The sequence below is a fragment of the Egretta garzetta genome, unplaced genomic scaffold (assembly GCF_000687185.1).
Source record: "Egretta garzetta isolate BGI_Z169 unplaced genomic scaffold, ASM68718v1 scaffold108, whole genome shotgun sequence".
Lineage (NCBI taxonomy): Eukaryota > Metazoa > Chordata > Aves > Pelecaniformes > Ardeidae > Egretta > Egretta garzetta.
The window spans coordinates 6,105,906-6,124,304 of record NW_009260614.1 but is presented as its reverse complement, the minus strand read 5'-3'; the positions used below and the strand labels follow the sequence as shown (position 1 = coordinate 6,124,304).

At 54.0% G+C, this 18,399-nt stretch overlaps 2 protein-coding genes across 7 annotated transcripts in view; both read left to right on the top strand.

Moving 5' to 3' along the window:
* The window catches only part of DTX2 (deltex E3 ubiquitin ligase 2), a 34,836-nt gene extending 20,357 nt beyond the window's left edge, over positions 1–14,479 (top strand). For 2 of the 6 annotated variants that reach the window (XM_035900587.1, XM_035900584.1), the window contains exons 5-11: positions 3,384–3,515; positions 10,516–10,602; positions 11,660–11,730; positions 12,372–12,530; positions 12,620–12,781; positions 13,442–13,531; positions 14,129–14,479. In XM_035900587.1, coding sequence (XP_035756480.1) covers positions 3,384–3,515; positions 10,516–10,602; positions 11,660–11,730; positions 12,372–12,530; positions 12,620–12,781; positions 13,442–13,531; positions 14,129–14,353 — 926 coding nt within the window. In that variant the 3' untranslated portion in view covers positions 14,354–14,479. The remainder of the gene's footprint in view (positions 1–3,383; positions 3,516–10,515; positions 10,603–11,659; positions 11,731–12,371; positions 12,531–12,619; positions 12,782–13,441; positions 13,532–14,128) is intronic. The other 4 variants (XM_035900583.1, XM_035900582.1, XM_035900581.1 and 1 more) reach the window with 4 other exon arrangements.
* Positions 14,480–17,847: 3,368 nt separating this feature from the next.
* Positions 17,848–18,399, top strand: part of LOC104131796 (uroplakin-3b) — a 1,629-nt gene continuing 1,077 nt past the window's right edge. The window contains exons 1-2 of the mRNA XM_009644999.1: positions 17,848–17,905; positions 18,229–18,378. Coding sequence (XP_009643294.1) covers positions 17,848–17,905; positions 18,229–18,378 — 208 coding nt within the window. The remainder of the gene's footprint in view (positions 17,906–18,228; positions 18,379–18,399) is intronic.

The window sequence follows — 18,399 nt, the reverse complement described above, 5'->3', positions numbered from 1 at the left end:
CAAAGAATTCTTGGTCTGGGCAAGTTTATCCTGTTGCAGCTTGGCCCTTGCCTCTTCAGGTGAGAATTTTTCCAGGGCCAGATTTGCTCCTGACATAACTCCAGATGGCTACAATGAGTTTTAATTGAAACTGTTGTGTCCACAGGTCAGAACTGGAGAATTGATCCCCAGATGTGATGTGTCTGTGTATTATTTTGGCAGTTTTTATCAGCACACAGTCCCATGCAAGGCTTGGATCAGAGGAGATCTCTTACTGGGGGCTCTTGTCACCAAATTTGCGGGAGGACTGTTAGATGCTGAGATTTCCAGTATTGTATTAGAGCTTTAAAGGAGGCATTGCTGCTGGATTTTCAGAGGAGCCAGAAGAGCAGTGTAATACCAGAACAGCCCCCTTTTGAATGCTCTCTTGATTTGAATCTGCAGACGATGATTCACTGTGTATCTCCCTGAAGGCAGCAGAAGGTAAAAGTGGAAAATTACCTTTTCTTGAGCTGTTTAAGATTGTCCATGAGAAAACATTTGGTTGGGAGTGTTTCTCCTGGTCCTACGTTTGCCCTGTGCTGTATGTCTGCATGGAGTTGCAGATGCATTTGCAGCTCATAAAATGAAAGAGAGAAAGTTCCTGGAAAAAATGTTTATTTTCTTTGCGATGATTCATGATGCTGGCAGGCAGTTTTGGATGTGTTATTCCAAGTATGAGAGGGGCTGTTTTAGAGGGTGACTGGACTCAGCTGAGGTTCTGTGGCTTATGCTCTTTGCTTGGTCTGACTTTTTTAAAGGCAACATTTTGTTCTCTGACATTAAGAGTCTGAAGTCAGTTGTTCAGCCCCTGCTTCTGTCGTGGTTTTTTTTTTTTTAAATGGGCTCTGCATGTTAATGTTAGCAAAACAGTATTGATCTCTTAAGAAGAAAGCATTAACTTTGCATTTGCCTATCAGTCAGCTGTGCGTAGGTGGTGATAATCCCGGTTAGTCTTTGGACTTGCTTTTCAAATGTCAGTCTCTGCAATCAGTGTGATCGCACCACTTAGGAGCAGGTTTTTTGGAGGCAACTTTACCATTTTTGCTTTTCTGCACCAATTCTGGGGAACTGCATTTGCAGCCTCGGTGGCGTCACGCTGTCTGAGATGATCTCCCCAGCCATGGGGAGGTCCAGCAGCTTGCCTGTTTCTGAGGAATATTGTTCTTCCAGGCTCTCTAATCAGCGTGAGTTGGTACTGCTCTTCTGAGAATGCGTCTGACTGTCCTTTAACCTGCTGAAAGGGGAAAGTACATGCCTGGTGCATGTACAGGCAGCAGCTTTGGTGCTGTTGCTGGGCTTCAGGTGTTCAGTTGTACTCACTCGCTCAAAAAACACGTCGGTTTTATTATGGGAATGCTCGAGCTGCTGTTTAAGGCTCCCTGGGAGTAGTGAAGGATTGCTGCTGGCTTAGACCGGGGTTGAGAGCACGCAATAGTCTTGCAGCCTTTAGTTCAAGGCCTGAAGGAACTTACTTTGATTGTGAAATTTCTGGATCTGATGTTCAGTCAGAGGCCTGCTGGCTTGTACTGACGTCAGGGGCTCTCCTCAGCTGTACCTGCTGGGAACAGCCTGGTGGTGTCAGTAAGGTGAGGGGTACTAACCTGGTGTTCGTATGCTTTGAAGATCTTCCTCTGGCCCTGCAGCTCCAGTGATGGTACCTAATGAGGGTGATCCACAGCTGCCTGGTTTGGTGTTGCCTATTTCCCTTTGGAAGCACGTGGTTTTGCCGTGTGTTGGGCAGTGTGGTCTTCTGGCCAGACCAGCTCTGCCAAAGGTTCTTGGGTAACTCTGGGGAAAGTACTTTATCCATCTGTGCTGCTCTTCCCATCTTGTGAAACCCTTTCTGTCTGTCTTTTGGTCCTTAGAAAGTTTTAGTAAAACCATCCAACTAAGGACTCGAGCGGGTTCTGGAATATTTATTGTGCTTTGAGTGGGTTCTGGAATATTTATTGTGCTTGGACCTTATGTGAAGTCAGTGCAGAACCCGGTCGGCACTGCACAGGGGTAGTTCTGCTTGTGGGGCTTTGACCCTGGCTTTGCGCAGGGGATTTCTAGTCACAAGGCATGGGCCCTTGACTGGTTGCATGGTTGAGACAGAAAACAGCCTTACCGCTTGCAGACAAAGCTGGCTGGTGCTTCCTGTCATAACTCGATTTTCAGTCATGTCTGGGCAAGGTACCTAATTTTTGTCCTGAACAAATGTGCTCTTATATCTTCCTTTCGTAACCCGGCTGAACAGGGGCTTGAAAAAAGAAAATCCTTAGAAATCTCAGCTTTGGCTGTGAATTACTATGCAGGATGCTGGCAAGAATTTCCATAGTGTTAGGATGTGGTTTTGCATGGCCTTCTGTCAGAGGTAACTTTTGGGGAGACACTGGCTTTTAGGTTTGCAACCATAAGTGGGGTTTTTTTTTTCAGTTCTGGTGATGGCTGGTGCAGGTGGGGAAGTCATTTATTGGGAAAGCAAAGGCAGGTGTTTTCTTGAATATAAGTTTAACAGCAATATGCTACCTTAGAAATGTTATGACTTGTAATTGGCCTGTATTTCATGGGCAAACATCATATTAGATCAGCATGATCAGTCCTGTAGCTCTCTGTGTGCCAATTTTACCTTCAGGGAATGGCTGTCCTTTTTAATGATTCATTAGCTCTAACAAGCTGCGTCCCGTGCATACAGCTGGCTGGGATGGGGGAGGGTGAGAATTGCATTGCAGCTGGGGGCGCTAGGAAAAAACAGAGTGCCAAGGAGGAGATGGTGTGGGGTGAGTGGGGAGCCGCCAAAGTGGGACTTGGCTGGCAGGGGATTGAGTGGGGCAGCTCTGGCCCATGGCCCCCCCAGCACTGCTGCAGTGTTTGAAGGCAATTGAGCTGCGCTCTGGGGATTGGTTTGGTGCGATGCTTTTGAAACACATAGCTTTGGGGGGGGAGTAGCTGAGCAGGACCTTAGTGTTACAGGTGATGCCCCTTATCCTTCAGGCCCCCAGGGTCAGGGCTGCTTCTAGGGCTCTGGTGAGCGGGAGGACTTGGCACTGCAGCAGACTCAATGTCTGAGGAGCCCTAATAAAGCCAAGGCAAAGAGGAAGGTCCTGTTCACACACCAGCTCAGAGGGTCACAGGTGAGATTTGTGCCCATATTTCCCTGATTTAATTTGCTGCCTGGGCTCCTGCCTTTAGAAGCCTCTGGATCCTGTCCTTGTGCTGACTTCAACCCCGTTGCCTCTCAGATGTTTTATGTCCTCTGAATCAAGGGCTTGGGTTTTGTTTTATGTTTTTTAATTTTCCTTGAAAGGTTAAAGTTTTTTTTTAATGAATGTGTTTCCCCGTTGTTTCCTTCCTGCATGTTGATCTCGTACCCGCTGTAGGCATGACGGCTATTCTGATGTCAGCCGCTGGACTCCCTGTGCACCTCACCAGTGTGCCGCAAGCTGCCAGCACCCATAAAGGCACTAAAAAACACAGCTCAGTTAAGGAGGGGAGGAAAGTGTCCAAGAAAGGTAGTTCCTGCTCAAACTGATATTTGCTTCCATCTCCTTCTCTTTATCTCTCTGCACTTGTTCTGCCTCCCTCCTTTCCTCTTGTCTCTCCCCCCACCCTCTTGGCTCTTCTGATTTGACTGATGATGTTCGTCCCGTCAAGGGGAGAAGCAGGGCACGTCTCCTCTGGCCTGCACAGTCTCTGACAGGCTGTAAAATAAGGTGATAAAGTAGACCCTGTCCTGTGGTAGCTCTGCTCATTTCCATCAGCCATTGGAGCTGGAGCAGCCCAGTGCATGTCGGAGATTCCTGTAGCGTCCCCTGTGGTCGTGCTACACCATCTCGGGAATCCATGGGCATCCACGTACCAGGACCTTCTCTGACTCGTTGGTGGGACAAGTCTGGGAGCTGAAGGACTGTAAAGGAGAGCATTTAATCAATATGTGCTGTCAAGAGAAGTTTTGCTTGTGAGCCATGCTTGTCACGGTTGAGTCATGGGATGAGAAGGATCTTCCAGACAAGCAGGCCCCTGTGTCATACAGGGCTTTCAAGGTCAAATTGCAGAGGACTTGTTCTCTCCACCTCTGTCTGGAGTGGAGTGGAGCCCTCTCTGGTGGATGTGCCCTGGCAGGAAGCTCCAGGTTACCCCAGCTCTCCTGCCGAGCTGCGCCACCTCTAGGACAGGGCCTTTGTTTCTCCTCTTCATATCTCATTGGCATCCCACACCCTTGCCCTTGTGGAGTCTGTGGGCTCCCAGTTTAGAGCCTGGATCCCATTGGTGTGTAGAAGCCCTTGGACTCTGCCAGGGTAGGTGTGAATCCAGCCTGGTGTAGCTGTAGAGGTCATTAGCCAACCCTAGCGCAGGTGTCCTGGGGTGGTCAACCACCACCAAACCTAAGGCACTTCCCTCTTCAGATAAGTGAAGGGGGGGAATAGAGGTGTTCAGCTTGTCTTTAAGAAAGAGGGAAGAGCCCTGAGGTGGAGGGGAGGAGGCATCTGGATGTCTGGGGAGTTTGTTGGTGCCAGTGTCTCTCTCTTTGGAGTCTGTGCATGCAGTGAGGAGGCTTGATGGGGAAGTGAGGTCCAAACCTGTCTGAAAGAGGCAGGAGGGTTGATAAAAGGAAAATAGAAATTAAATGCAGAGAGGGGTATCGTGCAGAAATGCATTATGGAGAGAGCTGGGAGGAGGAGATGCAAATGGTGAGAAGGAGGGAGAGAGCAAATGTGGAGTAGGATGTGTGATAGAGGGGGAGGAGAAAGCAGGGGGCGGCAGGAGAAGCAGCGAAGAACAGGAGGAGCAAAGGAAAATGGGAGGTGAAGGAGAAGAGCTGAGTGGAGGTGGGTGGCAGAGGGGCTGGATGAGGATCTCTCTCAGCAGAGCCAGCTGGCAAGGTGGTAGGGTAACGCCAGTTCCTGGTGCTTCCCTCCCAGCGCAGCAGTGTCCATGCAGCCCTCCACAGCTGGGGGTGAGGGCTGGGTGGTGGGGATGCCCTGGAAACCGTGTTGAAATGGAGCTGTGGAGAGGCCAGGCCCTCCTGCAGAGGCATTGCCTTGCCCCTGTCACTGGAGGAGCCTGAAAAACTGAGGGCCAGGACTGCCATTGGTGTTGGTCACCTGCTGCTGGTTAATGACATGAAATGAGCCATATTTAGGGCAAAGCGTGGCCACAAATGCACAGCAGCGCAGCTGGCTGACAGCTTCTCCTCGGTGGGGTCTGTTGGTAGCAGTATGCTTGCTGCATCCAGCCCCTCCTCGGTGTGGAGGACGTGAGGGTGCAAGCAACTGGGGTGCTTGCAAGGGTGTGATGCGAACAGGAGGACATGTCTTGCAACTTCTGAGCAGGGTGGGGAGAGCAGCAATGCAGAGCATGAACTGGGGTGGGTGGGGAGGATGGGAGGTGGGCTGGGGGGCAAGAGCAGCTCATGTGTTTTTTGCTGGGGCTGCTGAGCCGCACTTTGGCCAAAGGCTGGGGGTGCTGGGGCAGGGCCGGCACCAGCCTTGGCCCCCGGGGTGTCCAGGCAGATGGCTCAGACCTGCCTGGCTGCTACCTCCCTGCCAGCTGACCGATGCCACCTGCTGGGGCCAGGACACCTCCGGCCCGGGGAGCAGAGAGGGGACACCGGCAGAAAGGACAGGACAGTGTCTGGGGAAGGGGTAGTAAGCAGCTCCTTTTCCCATCTGGCACGGCAGGATTTGTCCCAGCCATCCTTGCCACTCAGGATGGGCTGCAGAGGAGATGCTTTGCCCTTTCCAATGCTGACCCATGAGTAGGGGTGCCTTTCTCTGGTTTAGTTTGCTAAAATCCCCCCTCTTGCTTTAGAAAGTGGGGTCCCCTTTGCTGGGGGCAGGGAGGCTGGTCCTGCAAAGTGTGTGACTCCTGAGTTGAAGAGGGTGCTCAGTCCCTCCTAGGAACAAGCTGTGTTTGAACTACACCCCTCCGGGCTTAGGAGCACTGCTCTGCAGTGAAAGTAGTGAGCCTGACTTTTGTCCAGCCTGCTCTCTTTCCATTCACAGGCCCTGAAGCTGCCAACAGGCAGAGATGGGCCTGTTCTGTGCCCTGAATTTCTGCATCGCATGCCCTTCCCCCTCCCATACCTCTCCAGTTTTTTCTGTCATGGAGAGCTCTAGCAAGAGCTGTGCATCCAGGAGGAGGCCATCAGTGTGCTGACTACAACCAGCTGGTGCCAAAATAGGTGGCGGTGGGTGCAGCATACCCCTGCTGAGCCCCTTTTCACTCCCTCCTGCTGCTGCAAACCCTGGCCCCGTGCGGGCTGAGGCAATGTTGATGGAATTGCAGCCAGCTTGGCAAATAGCTGGGTTATGTTAAACAAAGGCGCTAATTAGTCAGGACTCGTTAACGTTGTTGCCGCTCTGGCAATGATGTCTCTGGCACAGATGAGTGCTGCGCTGTGGGTGCTGAGGTCTCGGGGAAGCCGTAGTCTCCAGGCGGGCACTGTGCTATCGGTGCTGGCACATGGCCTGGCAGTGTCTGCCATCCTGATGGATCAGCACTGCCTTCCTGACAGCCGGTGCCGTGCTGCGCTTCCTCGGGCTGCTGCAGCCCCTGCCTCATGCTAGCACTTGGGGCAGGCTGAGACACTCATGGCTCTCCGGGAGGGATGTGAGTGGCTTGTCTGGCTCTCTCCGAGTGCTGCTGTGCTGCTCGGGAATGGAGCTGGCTGCCATGGACTGGGACTGCAGGGAGAAGGTGTTGTTTTGAGTCCAGTGTGCCACTTGTTACCCTTTCAGCTGATGGGATACCGTCTGCTTTTCCCCTGGCTTGGAGGTTTCCCTGCACATCTTCTCTGGGGTGGGCAGTCATGTGCAGGGTGCTGCAGTCATGGAGGGAGACGAGATGAGCACGCTCATCCTTCCCTGCTGAGCAGGATGGGATCTGGCTAGGCAAAGGGAGTAATTCCAGCTGACTCTGACTGCTTCCCATATGTCCTGCCTGTCTGCAGCTGGCACTGCGGACCGTGCCAGTGCCTATGGGATGGGTGGGAGTGGGGAGCCCATGGGAGTTGGGGAACTCACTGTTCCCATGGGGGACCATCTGCTGAGGGAGACAGGCTGCAATAACAGGGATGCTCTGTGTCAGGATCAGAGCAGCCCCGTCGCTTGGTTAGCCTGCTGAAATGCTAAATGTGGAGAAAGCTGATTTTAACACCAAATCTCCCCTCACCTTCCTGGTCTCTGGACAGCCCTTTTGGGGTTGAGACCAGTAGGTCCAGCCCTTGTAAGTCCAAGGAACAGAGGGCAGAGGTGATCAGAGTTGGGTGACTGTCCATGGCAATAACTAGAAATAACTTGTGTCTGGTCTGTGTAGGGTATCAAAAAAAAAAAAGTGTCTGCTGCTAACCATATGGCTCGTTTTGGGATACAGAGGAGGTATGCTGCTGCTGCAAGCATGTGGTTGCTGAGGAAGGCTTCAAAACACATCTGTTAAATGTTGCCCATGGAAAGCCCTTGCTTCAGCAAGCAACTTACTATCTACAGGGAGGAAGGGGAAGCATTTAAAAAGAAAATCATTATTCCTCTCTTTGTAAATGAAAGAATGGTAAACATTCCTCCATGTCCCAGATAAATCGATAGCACAGCATTGCACCAGCTGGTGATAAACATCATAGGTCAATTCTGCTATTGCATTTTCAATCCGCTATTGAATCCTGAAAACTATGGGGACTGAACAGGCTTTGATGATCCCAAGGGATGGCTAGAACAAAGATTTGGAGGCAAACACTTATGGAGCAAATGGTCCAGCAAGGAAGTGATTCATGCACTGAAGCATATGCGGCTCGTGCCATGGCGAGTGCTGTGCATCCCAGCTGCCTTCTAGCTTTTCCCCCATGCTGCTGGGATGTGGCCTGCCAGATGCGCTGGTCTGCCCAAGGAAGAGCTTCTCTTCAGAAGCAGGGAAGGCTGTGTGGGCTTCATTACTTGCTGAAACCAAGTTCTCAGCATCAGAAGGCCTCCTTGGCATTGGACGTTCAAGCCCTGGCAGCTGGGAACAGATTTCCTAAAGCATTTGGGCTCCCCAGTCCTTTCTCTCTCCAGACAACCTTGCTGGATCTAAATGCATTGGAGCATTATCACAGAAAAGTGACAGGAACACATCAGAGATGCCTCAATGCAACCCCATCAGGCATGGGTTTCCTAAGGATGGCTGAGGGCTGCGTCACCCTCTTCTGCCTCTCTGATTGCCCCCAGCTCCATCTGAATGCCAGTTGACGAGGTGTTGTAATGCCATTTGTTTTGCCTGAAATCCCTGCTGTACCCTGCAGACTCCGCAAAGAGCTCACTCTTACTGGCCCTGCACTGGGATCTTTGTCTCCTTTCATTGATTTAATTCAAATGAGCCTGGCTGTTTCTTGGGCAAGTCATCTCTTCGTTCATCTGAGCTGCTATAGTGGAGGGAAAGTCAATAGCAAGAGAAACACACTGCAGGGAAGGAGCATCCTCCACCATCCTAAACAAGGTGAATTGCTCTAAAGCTGCTTGGATCCGCTGTGCAGGTGGGAGCAGGTGAGCTGGGGCATTCTGCCAAGTACTGGGCAGGCGTTGCTGCTGGTGTAACACACCCCCACCGCTCGCTTCCCTTGCTGTCTTCACCACCTTGTCTGTGCATCTTTTTGGCACTGCTTTCTCCAGCCCATAGCCAGAGGAGACAAGAAGGTCACTTCAAAAAGAGCCACATGGAAAACACAATCCAGATGGAGAAGGACTTGGTGGTCGGTCTGGCAGGCAGCACAGGATCCTCAGGAATGAGAATGTGGTGGTTGTCATGTCTGGGTACTCAAGGAAGCAGATGGAGTTATGGTGGGTAGCAGCTAGCCCTGCTCACATGGTCCTCTCCAAAACTCCCAGAGCCCAAAAAGCTGATGCCTCCATTGACCATGAAGGTCTCCTGCGGTTGCAAACCAGAGCCTGGTTCCAACTGCCATGCCTGGAAAGTGCCAGCCTGGAGCAGGGACATCACAGAGCACACAGGAGGGCTTCAGGTGTGGTAAGCACTGAGCTGAGCTCTAATGAGGACCTAAAACAGCTCAGACTGATCGCATACCCTTGCAACTCATTCTTGGCTGGAAGCTCCTGATCTGCTGCATATGAGCAAGGTCCCAGCAGAGAGGATTCCTGGACCCATTTCTCGCCTTTGGAAAAGGCAAGGCAAGGAGCTGCATTCCCTCTGGGGTCTGGTGCTGAGGCCTTGAAGCAGCTCCTGGCACTGAGCTCAGCCTGAAAGCTGGAAGGCTGGGGCTTGCCCAGGCTTCTGTTTGTTTCCTGCTCTTCTTGTGGCAATTCTTGGAAATGCTTTTCCAGGGGATTTTGGCATGCCCCTAGAGTGGAAAACACCTGCTTCCATGTTGCTCTTTGGCTTAATGCTTATTTTGTCCTGTTACCACCTTCCTGACTGAAGGTCCCCAGAGGGTGATCCTCACAGCCCTGCTCTGCCTGAGATGTCAGGCACCTCTCTTCCTGCCCAGCACCAGCACTCAAGGGAGCATCCCTTCACCTTCGTGGGTGCATTTTCTTGCTCTGTGTGCTCAGTCATCCATTCTGCCTGCTCCTGCTGCCAGAAATCATACGTTTCAGGATAGCCAGGAATCCCCTCCTGAAAATAACTCATCTTAATGACTGTGTCTTCATTTAGGAGAGTACAACTCCCAGTTCATCAGTCTTCCTTAGCTAAATGATTTTTCCACCCACGCTAGCTCTCTGCCTTGCTCTCCTGTTGCCTTGAGCTAGCCTGCAGAGCTGGTGTGCATGGGAACGAGGGGTTCCTGCATGATACAGGATCTGTGCCCCCCAGGTCTTTGCCTGTTTAATGACACCTGTGGCATGTGAGCAGTCCTTCCCTTCTGCTTCACCATGTTTGCCTCTACCATGAAAAGTGGTTATCCAGAAAATAGCACCTACCCCTTCCTGCTAGTGACAGAGATTGCTTTTTGGGGTGGCAGAACAGCTCGGTGCTGGCTCTGGAGTGACTGTCTCTTGATGAACGGCTTCTTCAATCACAGAGGCAACACTTGCAAACCCTCCAACTTCCTTGAAAGCCCCAAAGCAGATGGGGAGAGCAGAAGATGCGTGTCATGCAGGTACACCCGCAGCTCTGATGCCCAGCAATTGCATGTGGTGATGCTCTGCATCCACCTGGGAGCATGGCGGTCTGGAGTGACAGTACTCTTTGTACGAAAGCACAGTTGATGTCCTACAATGTCTTAAAAACAAGCTCAAGAGCAAAACTCTTTGGGGCAGTGTTGGGGTAGAACTCCTTGCAAGGCCCTGGGGCGTTGGGCACAGATGCTTGTGGCCTGTCTGGCTGCTGCTAGCATTTTCCTTTGCTCCCCAAGCTGCCCTGGCAGTTCAGCTGGCTGGGATGGAGATCGGAGAAGGAAGAGGTACACCTTTGCTGGCCTGTTCATCACAGCACTGCTTTCCCCAATCTCTCCCAGAAGATATTCGGGAAGGAAGGGCGAAGTTCCCCCCGAGCTAAGTGACAAGTCTCTCTTTTGCCTCCTGCCAGGTGGACTCATAACATCACTTGAGCAAATGTTTCCTTTCCTAGGCTGGTGGAAGAGCCTGGCAGCCTCTGTGACAGGCCTGATGACTGGTAAGGAGCTCATCACCTCTCACCTGGGGCTCGCTGGACTTGATGATCTTAAAGGTGTTTTCCAACCTAAAAGATTCTATGGGCACCATGCAGAGATGTGTGATGCTTGCTGGCTTAAGCCAAGCCTCGTTGGGCAGCTCTGAAAAGATGGGCTGGGAGTTGAGGTGACTGCTTGTGCTCTTGCGGTATCTTGCTCTGGGTGTTGTGTAATGTTTGTTTTTTAATCCCATAATGCCTCCGAGGGGACCAGGCTGCTGATGCTGTGGGGCTGCTCAGGCACCCATGCCTGGGCAGATGGGGAGCAGGGACTATATTTAAGAAAATGCAAAGATATCTGTGTCGTGTGCTGCAAGTAGGGTACCTGTTATAAAGCTGGTTTGTTTTATATACCCTGTGACTTGTGCTGTGCTTTGCTGGATTTGACTATGTAGAAGTTTGAGAGAAATGTTGCTGTTTTGTGCTAAGGATGCGAGGCTCATTCTGCCACACTCGAAACCAGGTCTGAAGCTTGGTGTATTGCTAGGTCTGTCCTTACCGGGTGCCAGCTGCAGGACCTGAGAAGGTCCCACGTTAGCTGGAGTCATGTGGGAATGCCTTTTCTCCTTTGACACCACAGATGATGTAATCCTCTACCCCAGTGAGACCACAGTGTCCTTCAGTTGAGTCTGATCCTTGCTGGCCTCTGGTGTGCACAGAGAGAGTCTAGCTGGGACCTGGCTGGCATCGCTTGGGGTATGTGGGGAGAACTGGAGCACAGCAGCTACAGGCAGACCCCTGGATGTATGTCACAGGGCACCAGCATCTGCCAGTGGGTTCTCCCATCTGCGGTACTCATGGTCCTGGTGGTAGCTATTTCTGATAGCAAAGCCTTTGCAGGGCTTGTAGGGATCAGTTGGAGCAGCCTCTTCTCCCTCTCTAACCCTAACCTTTCTCCTTGGCGTCCTGGCCAGTGACTTGCTTGTCTCCCTGCTCTCTAGCTCACCCTGCACATGCCCTTCGTACCTCACAGCATGTCTGATTTCTTCTCCTCTTTTTTCTTATCTCTCTCCTTGTGCAGCAACACCAACTGAGCCAGAAGTGGTGGTGAAGAAGTACCTAGAAGAGGTGAAGGGCTCTCCTGCCGATGAGGTGAGATGACAGTGAAGCAACTCTGGCTTGCCCAGTAGCCTGTTGGCTGGGGTGCTGCAAAAACCATGGCAATGCCTGAGGACCATCCTTCCTTGGGGATCCCCTGTGGTAGATACTGCTGCTTACAGTGGTGCTGTTGATGCTAGATTGGGAGGCCTCGGCACTGCCTGAAAGCCCGCCCATGGTACCTGGTGACTTGTCCTTGTCAGAGGACTGTGACAGAGAAAGTATAGTGGGGGTTGAGTAGCTAATCCTGGCAGTGCCTCCCCATTTCCCTTGGAGCTGGCTGCAAGGCCTGGTGTGGAGGAGGGAGTTGGACTTTGGTCTCCTCTCAATGCTCATAGAGATCAAAACCCTGCACTGGAGCCACTCTGTAGAGGAGCAGGACATATCCATACTCAGTTCCTGCTCTGACTCATGGCAGCTCTCTTCCTGTGCTGTCCAGGAGGTGGCAGAGTGGGGTGATACCAGCCAGATAAGGAGACCTATCTCTGTGCCCTCAAACCTCAAAGGGAAGGATTAAAGTTAAAGGCAAATCTTCCTGAAGCATCTCCTTGATCGCTTCCTTGGAGTGTCAGTTGTTATGATCAGCCTGTGCTCGTGCTACAGGGTGGTTTTCTCCTTGCTGTTTTGGACTCTAGGACTGTATCATCTGCATGGAGAAGCTGTCCTCCCCCTCGGGTTACAGCGATACGTGTGAGTGCAACACGATCAAGCCGGAGACGGTCGGTCGTCTGAAAAACTGCCAGCACTCCTTCCACATGCTCTGCATGCTGGCCATGTACTCCAACGGGAACAAGGTACTGAGCTGGCCTATCCCCATGAGGTCCCCGCCCCACCAGGGTGACTCTGCTGCGAAGCTCTGATGCTTCCTTCTCTCTCCCTGCAGGATGGGAGTTTGCAGTGCCCCTCTTGTAAAACCATCTATGGAGAGAAAACTGGAACTCAACCCAAAGGGAAGATGGAGGTCTCCACTTTTCCCCAGTCCCTCCCTGGCCACAAGGACTGTGGGACAATCCAGATTGTGTATCACATCAGCAGAGGCATCCAGGTGAGTGCAAGCACGCTCGCAGGAACGGCTGCTGCTGGATAGCACAAGCTGTGAGAGCCTCCCGGAGAGGTACAGGGATCTAGTACAGTACCTACTGGCAGCCCACCACTGAACAGCGTGAGGTGTCTGGAGCTAGCACATGCACTGGCTGTTCTTCAACATAGGGGTGACTTGAGCCTCCTCTGTGAAAGATCTTTTCCCCCTTTGAGGGTTGCCCCAGGGTCTACAACATCCTTTCACTTACATTGAAGACTAATGTCTTTGAGCATGGGCTGAGTCTCCTCTCTGCCTCACGAGGTGGGAGGGATCCCAGCATCTAGTTTTGCAACCCACACCTGAGGTTTCAGGGGTTGTGAAGGTTTGAGCTGGGTGATCTCTTAGGGTGTTGTCAGACTACATGGAAAAAGCTGTGGTTTGGGGCTGTTTCCCACCAGAATTTAAGAAATCTGAAGAGCTGGCTTTGTATCCCAGCATGAGACAGCTCTTGGAGGACCCATAATACTTGTGTGTCCCATAAAAACAAGTCAGAGCAATACCTTGCTCCTCTTACATGGAAGAGCTGCTTTGAGATGGACCTATGTCTAATCCTGCTGCTGAGGGATTGTCCCGCTCACGTGAAGATGGATGTGCCTGTGCCAATGAAGTCTTTGTCTGTTGCAGGGCCCTGAGCACCCCAACCCCGGGATGCCTTACACAGCAAGAGGCTTTCCTCGCTATTGTTATTTACCAGACAACGAGAAGGGCAGAAAGGTAAGGTATCGCCCCTCATAATGTGACCCTTCTCAGGTTCTCCTGGCCCTGTGTTGGTGGATCAGGACAACAGGGTTGCTTTGGGGAGCTGTCCTCTACTATTGCTCTAAGCTATCCTTAGTAGTTGTCTATGCTGTAACCCCTCTGCCTTTGAAGATCTCTGCTGCTTCACAGCTTTGGCTATGAAGACTTACTCTCCTTCATCCCTTTCCTAAAGAAAATCCCGTCTGATCTTTTGGGAAGATGCTCCTGGCCTGTCTTGGGCTATGCAGTTACAAGGGTTTGCACTTAGAACTGCTGAGCTCAGAAAGTCTGGCTGCTGGCTCTTCCCCATCCCTGTTTCCTCTGGGTGGGTGTGTTTGTCTCAACTCGTGCCAGTGTTTTTCAAGTCCTGGAAGACCAGCCTGTGCAGGGAATGGTCCTTCCCATCAGGGGAACCACAGGGGTAACTAGGAGGTGAGGGAGATTCCTTCTGATGCTGGGATCTTTGGTTTCCTCCTGCTACAGCAAGGATTTACGCTGTTAAGCTTCTGGAAAGCTGCTTTCATGGTTCAAGCTGCTGAAGGTGAGCTTTGGTTTTTTTCCTTCTACCTCTAGGTCCTGGAGCTCCTGAGGGTGGCCTGGAAGAGACGCCTGATTTTCACAGTGGGCACCTCCAGCACCACCGGTGAGAGCAACACGGTAGTGTGGAATGAGATCCACCACAAGACGGAGATGGACACAAACCTGAGTGGCCATGGCTACCCTGACCCCAACTACCTGGACAATGTGCTGGCAGAGCTGGCTGCCCAGGGCGTCACTGAGGACTGCCTGAGACAATGAGCTGGGGTGGGGGCCCGGCTGTGCCGTGCACGCGTCAGGGCGCCTGCCTACTGCACTTATTCCTGTTGCCTTAAGTTTCTGTGTCTGACCGCCTGTCACACTGAGCAATAATACTGTACTGCAGGAGCCCTGCGCTCTCTACAGTCTTTTTTTTTTTTTTTTGGGGGGGGAAGGATATTTTTGTAGAAACTGCACTTGCATCTCTGGATAGGGTTGAGGGCCACATCCAGGAGCAGCTGGGAGAGTGGTCCTGAGGTGACAGACCCCCTTGTGAAGGCAGAACCTTGCCCTGGTAATGCCTGGGAACAGGATGGGTGTCTTGCTCCTACTACACCAGCTGGAAAGCAAGCGAGGGCCTCCCTCTGCCATGCTGCAGTTCCCTGTCTCTGAGGCACCTCTTATAGCGAAGCCTCCTGCCCCTGTATCTCTGCTTGGTTGTAATAAACTCTTAATTTCCATGGCAAGTTGCTGCCCAATGGCTTGGGGTGCCTCCCCCTTTAGTGGCCTTCTCTGGGGAACGGACAGGACCTCTTGCTCTGCAGAGCTGGAGATGCTTGATCCAGGCAGGGAAAGCTCAGCTCTGCTGCAGGGTCACGAATGTCTGCAGGGGCAGGAGCTGGGGTGCTGGTCCCAGGGCTGTCTATGCTTTACCACCCGAGCCTGGCAGCCTGTGGCTGTGGTGCTGGCAGAGGTGACCCAGCAGTGTCACAGCCCCCTGCTCTTGCTCTGAGCTGCCATCCCCACTCTTATCATCCTGAAGCCCTCCCTTCCCCTTCTCTCAAGTGAAACGGCAGCAGTGTGGGGCTGTTTGTGCCTGATTGAAGCCTCCGCAGGGAGGAGGCTGTTGAACAGCTTTGTGCTGCTGCAGGGAGTGCTGGTGCCACCAGGCGGTGACCAGCCACACTCCTCCCCACGTCTGCTGCCAGCTGGGCGGCGGGCAGCGATGCCAGGCTGCCAGCAGAGATGCTCTCCTGCACCATGAACTCTGCCTCTCACCAGTGCTAGCACCCTGTGAAGGGGGTATCGCCCCAGTCCTGGTGGCCTTGCTATACATTGTCCCCAGGCTTCTTGTCACCTGGTAGCTGAAGCCTTTCTAAGAGCTGTTTCTGGCTGTTCCCTTCCCTGTGGCCACCGGCCTCAGCTGCAAGTCCTGGGAGCTCTGCCCACATTAAATCCCTTTGGCACATCAGAGGCCCTGGTGCTGTCTGCCATTTTGCCTCCTCTCCAGGAGATCGGGATGTGGCTATGCTTTGTGGTAGCTGCTGGCTTGGCATCCTCCCCGGACCAGCATGTCCTGGACCAGCAGAAGGGCAATGTTCTTTCTGTCACACCAATATGAATATGAAAGGGTTTTTGGAGCTATCAAGGGCTGGAGCTTTCCCCGGTGTCCATCTTGTGCTTGTAGCCTCCTGGTTACCTTCTGCCACAGGTTCTAGGGAGAAAACCCTCAAACACCCAGCCAAGGCTGGAGGTGCTGCAAAATTGGGAGCTCCTTAGGAGCAGCAGGTATGTGTCTGTGTGTTGCTGAGCTCTATAGAAACTGTGTCTGCTCCTCTACCCCCTGGCTTGCGAAAGGGAGGGATTTGAAGGTTAAACCTCGTCTTTCTATCCCTGGATCGTGTTCTCCCATCAATCAAAATGGTGAATTGAAGCGAAAAGTGAGCAGCGCTCACCCAGCCCCATACAAAGCAAGAATTTCTTGCTGAGCGTGGCCCAAGGCACCTTCGGCAAGCGCTCCTCTGCCTGAATCAGCGGGAGCCTCCCTGCCTCTGGGCTGGGCCAGGGCCAGGGTGCAGCCGTGTGAGCTGGCCAGGCTCAGCGTCCCATCCCTGGCTGTCACATCCTCTGCCATGAGGATGTGAGGCATCTCCGAAAACCCTTGCTATGGCGGTGCTGAGCCCTGAGGCAGCTTAGCCCCTGCGGCAGGGGGATGCGGGAGGCAAAGAGTTGGAAAGCAGCAGGGCCGGGTGCTCGGGCACCGCTGCGCTGGGGGATGCTTTGAAGCCGGTCCCCTCTCTGCCCTGCGGCAGGGGCAGCAGTGGGCGGAGGGGGAAGGCTCAAGGGCTGGCTTGGGGTGAAAGCATGACCACAGTGCTGGTTGGAACCGGGAGGGAATGGGGCCCGAAATAAGCACTCATAATGTTACCAGACAGGTCTGACCAAAAGACTTTGATCCCCCTGGCCCTGGCTGGAGACCCAGGGTGGGGGTTTCTCCCTTCCCTGCGGTGCCGGCTCGTTTGCGGCAGGGTGGTTATTATTAGCTGAGCCTTGACCCCGCAGGTATGCTGGCACCCAGTCCCAGTAGTGGGTGCCAGCGGCTGAAACTGTGAGTCAGTGTCCCCCTGCGTCACCCTGCCTCCCTCGCCCTGCTGGGGAACGCCAGGGAGGGCTCTGGGGCGGCTGATGGGGGGCTGGTGTGTCCCCAGGGGGGGAATGCTGCTGGTGGGGACGCTGGGGCAGGAATTGCTGGGGAGGAGGAGGGGGATAAGGCAGGGACTGGAAGAGGGAGGAGGGATGGGGGCTGCAGCTGCGCCTGTTTTTCCCCTCCACAGCTGGACCCTGTAATCTTCAACTGCCCCATTTCCACTTAATCTGAAGGCTGAGACCTAGCCCCTTTGGGAAGGGGGGGGAATTCCCTCCCACGCAGGAGTGGGCAGCTGCTGCCATTGCCAAACATGGGAGAAGGAGCACTCAAACCCCGCTGGCTGGAGAGCGGCTGGCGGGGGGGGCTGGGCTGTGGTGCAGCCCCCATTCCAGGGGCACCGTTGCTGGTCCAATTCCAAGGCCCTGGGGGGGGGCCTTTCCCCAGGGAGGGGGGCCATGGCCCAGACCTGTGGCCAGCAAGGGGGAAGGATGGACAGCGAAATGTGAGCATGGGGTGGCCCTGGAGCTTGGGTGCCTCTGGGTGCTGGGTGGGGCCCTTCGCCTTGAACACTTGGGGTTTTGGTTTTGGGTGAGTTTTGAGTGTAATGGCTCCAAGAGCACTTCCCTGCCCTCAGGGCAAGGCTGGTTTCACCCAAAACCAGCTGGGTGTGGGCCCAATCCTCACCCTGGCTCTGGGGATTGGGGTGAGCACAGGGCACCTGCAGGGAATAAGGTCTGGGTGGGGCAAATGGGGGTGCAGGACCACTTGCCCAGCTGCTCCCATAGCCACGAAAAAACCTTCAACTCCTGCCAACTTGTCCTAAAACGTACCTCTGGCGCCTCCTCTGTGCCTCAGTTTCCCCTTTCACATCCCAGGCTCGTGCCCCGCATCCTCACAGGCCCCCCAGCACAGTCAGCTCCAGCAGCGACCCGGGAGGCGGGTCTGGACCCTTTGCCCATGGGGTCTTGTTGGGCCGGCAGAACCAGTGCAGGAATGTGGGACTGGGAGGGCCCGGCACCCTGGGACAGGCGGTCCCTCCTGCAGGGGCTCACGGGGCGGATCGTCCCCTCGGCACTGGGACGGGGTGAGCAGAGCGGGGCGGCACATCCAGCCCCACCGGGACGACACCATGGAGCTGCCGTGGGTGCTGCTGGTGCTGGCTGGGACGGGCGCAGCTGCAGGCCTGGGTGACTCCCCCGGGGGGACCGGGCAGAGGGGAATGGGGGCTCGGAGGGGCTGCGAGGTGTTTTCCCTTGGGGTCTTTGCAAGGTGTTTGTGCTGGGGAGGGGGTTATGGGGCCAGGCATGGCTGGGGGATCCCCACGCTAGTGCCATCCCCCTGGTGCTGGGGGATCCCCACACTGGTGCCATCCCCCTGGTGCTGGCACTGCTGGCATCCCGTGAGCCCCCGCTGCGCTGTTCGTGGACCCCAGCGTGGATGCGGGCTGGGGTCAGGCACTTGCCAAGTGGTGTGGAGCACGGGGTCCCCCTGCTCACCCCTGCCCCCCCAGCTCTGCTGCCCTACGTGCCCCACGTGTCCCCTGCGGCACTGCTGGGGAAGCTCACCGCCACCACCTTCACGCTGGAGAGGCCCTGCTGTGTCTTCGACCGGCACGTCAACGCCTCCGACATGGTCTGGCTGGTGGTGGCTTTCGCCAACGGTGAGCACCCGCTGCTCCGGC